The 14,735-nt window shown below is 31.1% G+C and overlaps 1 protein-coding gene across 1 annotated transcript in view; it reads left to right on the forward strand.

The window, feature by feature from the left end:
• The first annotated feature begins 1,229 nt into the window (after positions 1 to 1,229).
• LOC149479581 (uncharacterized) overlaps positions 1,230 to 14,735 on the forward strand; it is a 103,223-nt gene continuing 89,717 nt past the window's right edge. Inside the window, exon 1 of the mRNA XM_089708116.1 lies at positions 1,230 to 2,074. Within this exon, the coding sequence (XP_089564242.1) occupies positions 1,924 to 2,074 (151 nt within the window). The 5' untranslated portion in view covers positions 1,230 to 1,923. The remainder of the gene's footprint in view (positions 2,075 to 14,735) is intronic.

Below are 14,735 nucleotides of genomic sequence, written 5' to 3' on the forward strand. Positions count from 1 at the left end.
TCTGTGTTAATACTTTACCTTTTTTAAAGCTGAAAAAAAATCATACGTTTTCATACATTGATGTAGAGTCCTCCTCAAGGTCTGACAATAACATAGACTTTTTAATACTACTTCAATTTAACTTATTTTAATGGGAAAATTCGCAAGGCAAACATATTCAAAGTTTTTTTTTAAATAGACGACCGACTCGACCTATTAAGTCTCGTATATAAACTAAATAAATTTGGCTCTATCAGACTCTACATTTTCTAAAAAATTCTTAACTGAGCAATTTTCACTGATTTCACTTGATTATTAGTTTGACCTAAATAGGTTTGGACGTGTAGTTTGTAGGATATAATATTATTCGAAGTTTTTAAGCGAACTTCAATATTAGAAAATAAATTCTAATTTCTTTTTAACGAAAAAAAATTCTTTTAAATTTTAAAATGTTCAGTCTAGCACTACTCTACTTACAGTCACTTAAACTACGGTTAACAACCATTTGAAAGACAACACTGCCGAATTTTAAATATAATTTATTCCTCAACGCTTTGATACACAATTTCATAATATTTACTCTAAGTGTTTAACGAAACGATTTTACATCTAAAGCAATCATTTTTATTGCTCGTATTGAGTCTAAACAAAGGTTCTCACTCGGCCCTAAACGCTAATAAACCCAAAAGCACCTTCGATTGCACAAACTACCTTATGGCAAAACCGCGAACGTAAAACCGACGTACTAAACTTAACCATTACCGAATTACTACAAATAAAGCACACGCGTAAATTCTATCACGGTATCAAATGGCCCGGTCCTAAACTCGCATTAAAACAAGATTAACGTTAGCGTGAACAAAGAGTCGTTAAAGTCATAGATATCGCGGTAACAGGTACACAGCCGAAAGCTCAGAGCAAAGTGAACGCGCCGGATCCAACAACCCCGTGCACTCGATATCTCCATTCTTACGTCACCTCACCCCATACGAATACGCTCCTCTCATTGGTCCATTCACTTTGCCGCGCTTTCTGCCACCAAATTAAAACCCCAATACGTTCATGCTATCCCTCTCGCAAAGGGATTAATTCCTGAAAACAGACCGAGAACACCTATATCTATCAATGCTGTTATGACAGTGATGTAACCAGCTCGAAATGAGACGGGAGACCTTTTCGCTGCGCGTGCGAAAGGGACGGCAATAGCCGTGTCACAGTTGATTGTAGTGGTAGAGTGCGAAGGGAACGTGCTACCGTGCGTTCAACTATTTATAATCAAATAGGGTGCAGCAGTGTGAGCGTATGTTTACGTTATGCACCACGCACACAGGCACGCGCGCGTCGAGCGAGGCAATGATGTGCACAAAGTATTATCCCTTATTACACGATCCGCTTCCGCGCTGGCTGCACGTACAATAGTTGTCAGTCGACCTCTTTTGTAGAGCGGTGTGCGAAGTTTCAGTTTGTTTACGAAAAGCCGAGCGATGCATAGTGCGTTAGTTAGCGCGATTGTGTCATCGACCGAGCGTCGGTTATCGCTAAATTGCGAGTGAATCACGGACAATGCTAGCTGCGGAGTTTTCGCAAAAACTTTTTGTGTATCTGTGAACTTTTGAGGTCGTAACTTGTGATCTCCTTGCCGCCAAATCGAACTGTGACTGTGTCCAAGTGTTGAGTGAACTTTGTGTGATTTATAAACAGTTTTATATTTTATTCAAGATTGAAAATAAAAAATTTTGAACTTTTATATCGCCGTCAAGTTTGGAAATATTTCGTCGAAATTAAAGTACAGTTGGTAAAAAAATTTAAACATTATATTGGATGAAAATTGAAAACATCACACGAGAGCGAAGTGCATAAAACGCGCACAGCATTTATGTATACAAAACAAACCGCAATCTGTCCACGCTTCTTCCGTCGAAAAAGGCGTTGTGAGAGACAAAGATGGCAATAGCATTCAACTTGCCGAGCGAGAGAGAGACGACAGAGGAGAACTTTTCACGTTTGAACCGGCTTCTAGCCGAGTTGTACGAGGTCCTATGCCACATCTTGGTATCGCGACAACCTGGCCAAGAAGTGCAGGACAATCGCCGAGGTGAGTGCCCTCGCGAGCCTAACATACCACCTTACCACTTAAGATGCAATTCGACCTACATCGTGAATTTGGTGATGGTAGTAGCCATCCTTAAAGTGTCCCTGGCGTCATCTCTCTTCAATACCGTGAGATAAGAGAAGAAACTAGATAAGTATTGTTAACGGTGATACTGCAAAGCAGATTTGGACTATTGTTACGTAATTTTAAGTCCAGTATTTGTATTCCAAGAGATGTTGTGTCAAACTGCACTTAATTTGTAAGTGGTGGTCACGAATTAAAATTTACAATCGCGAAATTGTTCGTTTTAATTCGTCTTGCAATTAACACACTTTTGCTTCCGATGAATTTTGCTTTACAAATTTTGAGTGAAGTTCGACAAAACCTCCACAATAATTATTGTACTCAAATAATACGTGCATTTATAATGTTGCATTACAACGAGATAACATAATTGTTATAATCGATAAAATGTGTTCATAATATTTTTTTTTTACGAAAATTTTCTCTAATTTTTGTCTCATCAAAAAATTAAATTTCTCTGCTGACCGTAGAAAATATAATTGCATTAGTACTGTTAAGTTTTTATATTTAGTTACATTTCCATTTGATCTCTTATTTTGTTTTAATAATTTTGCATAGTATAGAAACAGTTAGTTTAATTTATTGTAATAGTAATGAGGCGAGTAGCATTTAAATATTCGTATGATATAAATTTGTTTGAGGATCTCTTAATTTTAGTTCCAAATGATCGATAGTCATGAATTATTCGTAGATAATTTCGATTTACGCCAAATATTAGTGGAATACGCCTCGGCAAATAAAATTCAAATGTTCTGTAATTTATCTAAATCTAAATATAAGAAATTGTTACTTACATTACCACTTGTAAATATTTACTGAATTTTGTTAAAATAATATTTTAATCGATTATGTTCTGTTTTAATAAAGTGTAAAACGAAAAAAAAAATGTAAAAATCATAAATAACTTACTGGTGTAGAATTCGATTTTTGAATTGTAAATATTGCATTTAAAATTTGTGATTTCTATGTAAGCCTTTCTATACATTTATTATTTCACAAGTATCAATAATTTTAATGTAAGCCGCATGTAATCTTTATAATAACTGGATTGTGTTTAGTTCCCAGCAGTGGGTTAATATTGTGGAATAAATTTATTATTTTCTAGAAGAATCTTTGATTTTACTCCACTCCTATAGTCGTCCCTACATTATCTTTGCAATCAATTTATATCTTAGCTCGTTTATTGTTCAAAATATAATTATTAAAAAAATAAAAATATAATTTTCAGAATAGAAATGTAGCTCTACATCCAATCAACTCTTTAACTAAACTTAGAAAAAAAAATCTTTTAAAATTCGAAATTATTTTTAAATTAAAATGTGTACTATAAATATGTACATTAATAAAATAAACAGTAGATACTATTTTTAACTAAAAATGTTTATGATATACGCGCACAAGTCACAAATAATTATAAACAGTGTTCGTTCGTCAATCAGGACGAAAATAGCCGAACAGCCTGAGACATGTTGTTACATGTTGAAGCATTGTTTAATGACAAACTGTTTTATGTTTAGTGAATACCTATGGCTTTTTGTTCATAATTATTTAAAATTTATTTAGTTAATTTGGTAGTTTTTTTTTACTGAAAAAAAAATATAGAGTCCGTGAGTGATTAATTTAAATAAAAAGTATTAAGTACTAAAACTTAGAATATATATAGTAAAAACAATCTCTGATTTTAGTAGCAATAATTCTGTATACTTATATGTATAATATGTACTAGCCTAAATTCATAAAATACATATTAAGGCTGCAGTCTAGCAAAATTGCGTTTTCAACAAGTTATTTGACAATTTTTTCCCGGCTAATGAAATGATAAACTGAATTTTTTTTTCTTGTTTATCAATTAGTGTTATATACGCAATGCGCGTGAATTTTTTCACATTTGTAAAGTTACTTTATGTTACCTTAATCAGGCCTTCAAGATAAGTCTCTTTCCCCCAAAGACATTTCGAGCTAAGTTTGTGCACTCACTACGTTGCAACCGATTACAATTTACACAATCTGATCAGCGCATTATTATCCTTATATAGTCGTTATTAAAAACTGCTGAATACAATTGCCGAAAAACTTATGGTTTTCTTAATTAGAACGTTATAAATTCATTAAATTTCCCATTTTTTGCCTTACAAAATCTATTGATAAATACTGCTAAAAGTTATTTTTTCCATTATTTATTCGAGTTGGTTGAAGACCAATGAGTATTAATCCTTTAAAAAAATTTTTTTTTGAATTTTGATAATTCTTTAAATATTAAAAAAATATTTAAAATAATTAGGAAAAATCCTAGCGAATTTCTTTAGTCGCGCTCCTTGGGCCGGAGCGTTCTGACGTGTGCTCTACGCTCGATTTTCCTTCATACCGAAGTGAAAGTTGCTCTACTTCATTAAATTTAATACTTTTGTTAATTGATTATTTTTATCTTAGTTTTGTGCAAATATTCGTATTTTTAAACATTTGATTTCGATAATATGGAAAATAAACGAAAAAAATACGCGTGTAACTACTAGAAAAAAAATTATCTTCGAACATAAAGTTAATGAAACCAAATAGATTGCAAAGGTGATTGGCAACAATTTCTTTATTTTAAGGGGTGTCAGTAAAGGGATGTATATTTCTTTAAAACTAAAGTAAGCTCATAAATTTTCTTATAATATAATTTTTTTGAAGTTCCAAAAATGTTTATTTTTCGTTTGAGAAATACGAAATATAATATAAACTTGTATTGAGAACTTGAACTTCCCAAGTTCATCCGGGGAAATCCCCATACGGGGAAAATGATTTGTTTACTCCAAAATTGATCCGGGGTGTTTTAATTTTTTCTTCTAGTCATTTTCAACGTAGCGGCATGTTGTTTGATTATTAATTTTGTAACTTAAATACAGGATGTTGGTTTTATATTCTGATCTTACAGACGCGCTGACAAATTTAGTCCGCCATTTTTAGTTTAGTCTACCAACTCTAAGTACCAATATTAAAACGAATGGATTATCATCACATCATCAAAACTCAGATGTAATGGAAGATCACAATAACATAGAAAATTCAGTGGGTGTTGAGAACTAAACAAACAGAAGTAACAGAGACGCGAAGAATAAAAAAAGAGGACGAAAACGATAATTCGTTGATGCTTTCCCTTTTCGACGTATTGTTAGGGTACATCATCAATCTGCAAAAAACAAAACTGATGATTCCCAATTGCTGATTAAAAATGAAAAACAAATAATCGACAACAGTGGTGAAAATTGATCACAATGAAACATCCTTCAGTGGTAGCAGATTTACTCATTTAAAATGTATCAGTGAACAGCGTAAAGGAGAGGAGGACAGGAAAACATTATGAATGTGGATGGTGGATTGTATACAGGGTGTAATCGATAAGTATGTGCAGGCGATTATGACGTTATTATTGCAGGTATCAAAAAACTTAAAACTGATATCGAAATTACTTTACTTAATGAGCAAAATGACAATAATAACTTTTTAAAAGTATAACGAGAAATATCTAAAAAATTTACTTTATACACTCCCATATCAAAAAGGGAAAATGGGACTAGTAGAAGTTAAATGTCTAATTCCGGCAAAAGACATGAATGCGGAAGATGCGGTTAAAAAAAATTTAATATTTGAAATACAATGCAAAAAATAACACTTTTGTCATAGATAAGAATCATGACTATTTTTTCTAAATTCAGGGACAACTAAACGTTGCAGAAGCAGAAGTCTGCTTATTTGCTGTTTGGACTGGAGTGAATCATTCGTTAAAAATAGAATATATAAAAAAGTATGTAACGTTTAGGCAAAATAAAATGATGGACCATTATCAAGATTTTACATAAATTGCCTACTGTCAGAATTGATTGATTCGAGACTTCAGCATTCGATGCCCATCAAGGACCCATCCTATATCATTCAAGCGATTGAAAAAAAAGAGATAAATCCAGTGCAATCGATAAAGCATCAGAATGCTAGCAAAAGATTTATTAGGTTTATCAATATAAATCTATATATTATACATAATATAATAAATCTGTAGAAGACGCGAAGACTGATATCCGCGCGGACGGAGTCGCGGGCGGAAGCTAGTCAGAAATAAATATCTTTTGTTTTCATTTGCGTATTTTTCTATTTTATAATTTTTTAACACAAACATTACATTTTTTTATTATATACAAAATTTGTTTATCCGTTTTATTACCTAGTTAAACTGAACAACTTTCATTATGAAACTTAGGTCGAAAAAAATGTATAGAGTTATGCATTTTGTATGGAAAGCTTATTTTGCACGCCTCATAAGCGAAGCGTTGAGGTGGGTACTACTGTCACTTCGCGCAAAACATCTGATTTTTCAAACTTAAAATGTCTTTATGTATCATACATTGCACTTGTAAGATAATACATACACACACATATTAAGAAAAAACACTATTTTTAACGTTCATGATATTTTTGATGTCATTTTTGTTATTTAAACTAGTTAAAAAACAGTTTAAAAAAGTTCTGTCTTGGACGTCCGTGTGTCTGTATGTGCGGATCCTTTTTCTTGTTAACACGATAGCGACCGAAATACTTTACTAATCGAGTCTTTTTTTTTCTCTTACGCTTGAGTATGCTCAGGAATAGAACCCTTTCATTTTTCAGGGTCTGATTCGATGTGGTTTAATTGTTATTAAATAAACAAAAATAATAATTAATAAAAATTTATTAAAAAAAAATTATGAGGCGTGCACTTTTGGATTTTCCAAATTATTTTTTATATTTCGTCCAAATTTCTTTGTAAAAGTTGATCAGTTATATAAACATGAAGTTGAAGATATCAATAGAAAGTATTCGCAAATTTTGTGTACTGATAAAAAAAAATCACCCGGTGTAATTTTCACGAAAATTGTTTCAAATTGTCATTTTTAGGGTTCCGTAGCCAAAATGGCAAAAACGGAACCCTTATAGTTTCGTCATGTCCGTCTGTCCGTCTGTCCGTCTGTCCGTCTGTCACAGCCGATTTACTCGGAAACTATAAGTACTACAGTGATGAAATTTGATGGGAATATGTGTTGTATGAACCGCTACAAAAATATGACACTAAATAGTAAAAAAAAAGAATTGGGGGTGGGGCCCCCCATACATGTAACTGAGGGATGAAATTTTTTTTTTCGATGTACATACCCGTGTGGGGTATCAATGGAAAGGTCTTTTAAAATGATATAAAGTTTTCTAAAAAACATTTTTCTTAAAGTGAACGGTTTTTGAGATATCAGCTCTCAAAGTCGTAAAAAGTATGTCCCCCCCCCTCTATTTTTATAACTACGGGGTATAAAATTCTAAAAAAAATAGAGGTGATGCATGCTAATTAACTCTTTCAACGATTTTTGGTTTGATCAAAGTATCTCTTATAGTTTTTGAGATAGGTTGATTTAACTGTAATTTATTATATTTGCTGCTACGGAACCCTTTGTGCGCGAGCCCGACTCGCACTTGGCCGGTTTTTGGTACTTATTACGAATATTAAATTATACGAATGATTTAATTTTTAAAAATTAAGTGGAGCAACTTTCCCTTAGTACATTTGTATTATTTACATATAGGATGACAGGATGCATTTGTTTGCACTACTAGACCAAGCCCTTAAAACAATGTCAAATGTATTCTGATTTCTGATAGAGTCTTGGGCACTCTACCATATGAATTTTTATATTTAAATGATGAAATAGAGTTTTTTATAATTTAAATAATTGTGATAGAGTCTGGTAGAGTCATAATTTACAGAGCAAATTCATAAAATATTAAAATCCCGTCATTTATATCACCATAGAATCTTGGTAGAGTCATACGAATTTTTATATTTAAACGATAAAATAGAATTGAAATTCATAATTAAAATTGTGATAGAGTCATAATTAACATTTTTCTTCTCTACCAAACTTATTAAAATACAGATCCAACAAATATCAATTACGAACCATTTCATGTACCTTCGAGGTTATATATTAAGAAAATTGTAAGACCTTAGAAAGGGACAAACGATAAACTAGTTTAAACTTGAAATAAGACATGAAGTTGCTCTGAATCGTGGAAACGGTCACGAAGCAAAGTGGTCCAAGTTCAATTTAAACGTTTATCGTAGCAATGTTATAAAATTGAAGATATTTTGATCTCTAAATAAAAAATAAATCTCTAAATTAAAAAAGTGATGGGTAAATATATATTTGAAGCTTCGCGTATAAATTTAAATTAATTTAATAACTGGGTTCGATTCCCGGTGAAATTATTATCTTGTGAAATTGTGCACTTGTTTTTGAAGGCGATAAAAATAATGTTGTATAACAAATCATACAATAAAACCTAAAGTAAAAATACAGTGTCTTTCCATAAGAAAAAAGTGCCACGTCTTATATTAATAATTACTACAGATATTTTAAAATTATACTTATAAAGTATATTACTTGAACCGTTAAATATTGATAATGGACTCGACATTCGAGAGGAAAATCGATCACTATCTTGTAGAAAACGAAATCTTATTAAATAGAATAATTATTAAATAAACAAACGATTTGACGTAATTCATTATTTGTTGAGATTTATTACTAAGTAATAAACATTGCCCTATTAGAAACGCTTTTACACTAAAAATTGACTAAAATAGTATAAATATAAAGAATTAACTTTTATAATGTAGTAATCGACAAAATTAACACTTCAAAAACATAGTAAGTATAAGAGTCCAAAATATCCTACTAATATTATAAATGCGAAAGTTTGTGAGGATGTGTGTGTGTGTTTGTTACTCTTTCACGCAAATTCTACTGAACTGATTACAATGAAATTTAGCACTCATATAGAGGGTAACGATTGGTTTTATCCTGGAAATTCTACGGGAACGGGAACTATGCGGGTTTTCCTTTGAAAACGCGGGCGAAGCCGCGGGCGTAAATCTAGTATTATAATAATTTATAATGGTAGTTTTAACTTGTTCATATAAAAATACTTTATCGCTAAGTAAGAAGTTAAAACGGCGCATCGTCACTTTTAAAAGCTACTTTACTTAGAGAAGCCATAAATTAATGAAAATTAGCCAGAAATTTATTAATTTTAGCCTCAAATTCATTCAAAACACTAAATTTTACGACTAAACAGAATAACTAGCGTATAAATGCACTTTAAATATTTCTAATAAGAACTTCACTCAAAGCAAAATTCATCGTCTCGAAGCAAACTAGTTTATAACTATATATTTATATCTTCTTATTGTATATAACCTATTTCAAATGGTCTCCGTATTCCTTAGGTGTGGTCTATTACAATTAAAATATAACAACCAAAGGTAAGTCACGCTTACAATTATCATTCGAGTGGAAAAAGATCGACTTTTTTCCGATTTGTTTTTGAAAAAGCATCGATACCTCAATCGATTATTTTTTCACGCTCTTACAATGGTCGATCATTCTTAGAATAACGAATTAATTTGTGCCTTTCGGTGCAGTGAAAATGTCCCCATGTGGGGTATGGGGTAAATTCTATATTTATTTCACAGATTTTATTATATTGTGAAACTTGTAAGAATTATAATTTAATACATAGTGTATTTGCTAGAAATAAACATACGTAGCTCTGAATCTCAGTGGGTATTGGAAATAAACCATAATATATTTTTGATAGAGCCAATAATAATGTCTTGTCTTATTGGTTTATTTGATTCTAACAAAATATGAATAAAATGTGTCAATATTATTGAAGGAAGGCCTATAAGAGTTTTTTGATTATGATTCGAACACGAAACTTATAACTTGCACAAAATACTATTTAAGGGCCGATTTTTCAATGCTTGGATAAAACTTATCCGTCCAATAAAGTACGATACACGATAATATTAAAATGTCACGTAAACTGTCAAATATGGGCAATTAGAATACGTTTTTAAAATGGTAGTTTTATACATTATTCGACGAATAAGTTTTATCCAAGCATTGTTAAATCGGCCCTAAATGTAACTTCTCATAAAACCAGAAACCACCCTTGAAGATATAATTTAAACAATTATATTCCAAGCAATTAAACTTCTAAACTCCTAGTGTTGGCTAACCGCTATGCAAATGATATTATTTACTAAGGTACATTTCGCAGCATCTTAATAAATTCACTTGTTACATAAATTTCATTCATGGATAGTTCTGAAGAAAGGTATAAAATTGTGGTTAATCTTATTAGAATATGCATTATTTATAACGATATTTGTATTTGTTGTTATATTAAATACAATGGACTTTCTCTCATAGTGTTACTTTTAAATAGTATTTTGTGTTGTTTACATTTAAAGCTTTACATCTACGGTAACGATAGTCTAAAAGAATCTAAGTTTAGCTTCATTTAAAACAAAATTTTAACCTTAAATACCGATATATTTTTTTGATAAATACCAATATTTTATAGGTATTTTTTGGCTTCTAATACAAATATGTCTACTTATGCACTCTTGCCATTTTCTAGTTACACAGTTGTACCATTTTGTCATACATAAAAATAAAACTAAGTGCATTACCAAATACACAAAATATATTTGCACACCCAGTCAATGGGTAGAATGTATTAGACACATAATATTGTAACTAAAACATCTATAATTTGTAACTACATTCTTGCAAATAAATATAATTTGAATTTGAATTTGAATAGATATAAAAAGTAACCTTATATTATTACCTCTCTACATTATATTTAGTACAGGTACAGTTTACAAGATTCCCAATCTCCCTTCATACAAACATTTTATTGTGTTCAACGTAAACTAACAATGCTTTTACACCGATTACCCTAGTGCCAGATTTTTTGCTCCCGAATGGCTTGCACATGCAAGGGGACGTGGAACATAACACAGGTGTTGTATAAAGGTGTTTCTACACGGTCCAAGCATGATGGGTTGGCAAAACTTGACAGTATTGCTGATTGCAGGATGAATCTTCGTAGATCATGAGTGTGTTCTTTCAATTACCTGAAAGCTATGTAATTGAATAAGTCCACTGCAATGATTTAATATGCAAGCAACATGGATACATGAAAACTGATAAACAAACTTGTAGTTGTACAAAGTCTTGGGTTCGATTTTACGCAATATAATATGTACGTAGATAATTTAGCATAAGAATCTGTCAACGACCACAATTGCTTTACCTAAAAACGTATTCCAAACGTCGGAATACATTTAAATCAAGTTTTAAATCGTATAGAATCCTTAATATCTTAACTTCAATATAAATACACATTTTAACAAAATGTGTATGTATAAAATATTAAATTATATTATAACTTATAAGCCAATTCCACACAATTTAAGCATGACAAGTCAACATGAACAATAGTGTGCAAGCCTCATTTTTTCATCGAAAAAGGGGAGTTTAAATATTCCACAGGTGTTGTTTAAAACAGGTGTCTAGTCTTCATTTAGGGTTACGAAGTTTACAGTTTTAATTTGTTTCTTTATCTTCATTCAATGTTTATCTTTCGTGAGATGGAATAAGGATAAAAATAGAATGAGACAAGCGTTTTTAATTAAATGTCGATTTATTTATAGAATAGCATTTGATGATAAATGTAATTGTAGTGTTTTGTAATTATTAAATGCATGTTGTAACCACAGATACAAAACGATACTGTTATAATATCTTACTAGCTGTTCCGCGCGGTTTCACCCGCATTGCTCCGTTCCTGTTGGTCTTAGCGTGATGATAATATAATATTCCTTCCTCGATAAATGGGCTATCTAACACCGAAATAATTTTTCAAATCGGACCAGTAGTTACTGATTAGAGCGTTCAAACAAACAAACTCTTCAGCTTTATAATATTAGTATAGCTATAACTTATAATAAAAGAGAAAGAGCTTTAAGCTCATAGATCCAATATTGCTTTTGTATTTAAGTTTCAAACAATCAACACGCACAAATAATGACATAAATTAAGTATAGTACAACTTGTATTACGTCTTCGAGTATAGCACATTAGCACCACAATATTGTAAGCCAAATAAACCCGATTAACATTTACACATAACAAAATGACACACTGTTCCAAGCTATCATGTCCAGACATGTCCATTCTGTTCAATTGTTTTTGTTTTACGCAGAATAACAATTTATTAATACTGTCTATGAAGCGGATTAGAATACATTTTTATGGTACTTCAAAAGAATTAGTTAAACTGAAGGCTTAGGTAGAGGGTGTTTGAATAATCATCCATTAAGGCTATTGTCACAGAATATAATAATATAACAAGTAGGTAGTATTCTCTTCAGATTCACTCACAAATAACTTAGGATTTAACAATGTATATAACGATTGATAAATTTACTAATTACTATTGTATATAGCCTTGTAGTAGCTCAAATAATCTGTGTAACAAAGAAAGAAAGCATGTAACTTAAACAATGAAAACCCAACAAAGTAAAATTAGCTCTATATATTGAATGTATTATGTATTTATTATTTACCGGACAATGTGTAGTCAGACTGAGACTTTATTTTATTTGTCTCTACAAGAAAATTAATCCAGGTCATCCAATTCTATCCTTACTCATTATTCCTAACTATCCTTACCAATATTAAAAAGTGTATTTATTTCTTTACCTATTTATCACGTCGAGGTGTTTTGACCTGCCCTAAATGTGACCGCACATTCCTCGCTAAAATTGGCTACATTAGCCATCTCCGAGCGCACGACAGGGCATTGTTGATCCACCGTAACAACGACACATAGCAGTAGCTGCAGCCGAAATCGGCAAGGAGCGATTATTAGAGGATAGAGCGATTTTATATGACTTAAGACATTATATTAATTGACTCTGTGTACAATGAAGAATAAATTTATTATAAATGGAGAAGTTAATAATTAGAGAAAAGACAATATAGGTACCAATAACGCAGTGAAACCAACTTATAATTGTGACACACTAACACACTACATTCGAAAGGTTGCTCCTTGACATTTTAGCATTTTGCCCCCCTTGATCATTAGCTGACGAACTAATACTGCAATTTGCGAATAGTCCCTCTTATGCAATGTTTAACAACTAGTATAGATATCGGTGGCTTCGTATAACAAACATTATTTAAGGTTTTTGTTTGATTTATCAAGATGAAGAATACAATGTAGTAGTATAATAGTCTCTATATGGCTACAGAGCTGCTATTATATTTTTAAAAGCTTCTGAAAACTGGTTGTTTAGGAATTTTTTATATAATTAGCTTTACTTCGCTATTTAGGTACAAATAGTTGAAATAAGACTCTAATGTTAATAGAAGCCTTACTTGTACAATATCAAATAAAAAATCTAACTAAATCTACCAGAACTCAGTACATAGAGCAAAAAGTTAAATTCGCAAAATATAACATTGCGTCGAAGTTTATCCAGTTAATATTCATTACTGAACAAGTACCAGGACAACAGCAGAATACAGGCACACAACCACCAATGTACAACGATTCAATTTCATACACATTTAAACTCTTAGAAAACGTACACTTAAGTGTCAACAAATACCTACAATGCCCTAAGGCCCTTTGTCTCATAATTGGACACACGTGGTCAGTCTGGTTACTTTAATAACGCCATAATCATGCTTTATTAAGTTATATAATTTTTTGATTTAATGCAACTACCGCTATTTTAAACGTTTAGTTGTTATAAACAGGTTTTGTTTAGGTTTCTTTGACGTTGTTTAGGTTTTCTGCTATTCCTTCCTTCTAATTAGTTTAAGGATCGTGTTATATCCACGAGTTTATATCTCTATAATATAAAAATGAGTCGTTAAATGTGTTGGTAAGCGCATTACTCAAGAACGGCTGAACCGATTTCGTTAATTTTTGGCCTTTTTTATAATATTTTATGAAGAACGAGGATGGTTATTATGGAGAGAAAACGTTAACATGTTCCACGGGGAGAGCCGGGGCGGAGCGCTAGTCAATAATTATAAAAATGATTCATGATAGTCTAGAAGCAAAAACATTTCCGCGAATAGAATTAATCTTTAGATAACCCTTTACACCGCATTGTAGTAATTCCACAAATTTCTTGAATAAAAATAATAATAAAAACCTCTTTCAATTAAGTAAAATAAATAAACTCTAAAGTACACATTAGCTCTAGTTCACTCTACCTCTAACTTTCGAATAAAGATATTTAATTACTATCCAATTAAGCAAATGTCCAATGCCGATAAAATTTAATTATTTATACTCTATGAATTGATAATATCAATTCATAGAGTATAAATAATTAAATTAATATAATAATAATAAAATTAATATAATATAATTAATTAAAAATATTATTTTAATCACAAAATCTTATTCAACACTTTAATATATCTACAAATCTCCACAAAGTTTCTTGAAGTTTCATAAACATGAATTTAATTATTTTGTTAATGTTAACATGACATCTGAATGTTAATTTACCATTAATTCTATAATATGTAATGTACAATATATTATATTATATTTCAAGAATGAAATTATGTGATTTCGACTGAGTTAAAACATTTATTTATGACTGCTTGAAACTAGGCATTAAAAAATACCTCTGTCA

This window comes from Colias philodice, chromosome 20, assembly GCF_061535455.1.
Source record: "Colias philodice isolate Cphi_HAF_F1 chromosome 20, ilColPhil1 Martin Lab GWU primary, whole genome shotgun sequence".
Lineage (NCBI taxonomy): Eukaryota > Metazoa > Arthropoda > Insecta > Lepidoptera > Pieridae > Colias > Colias philodice.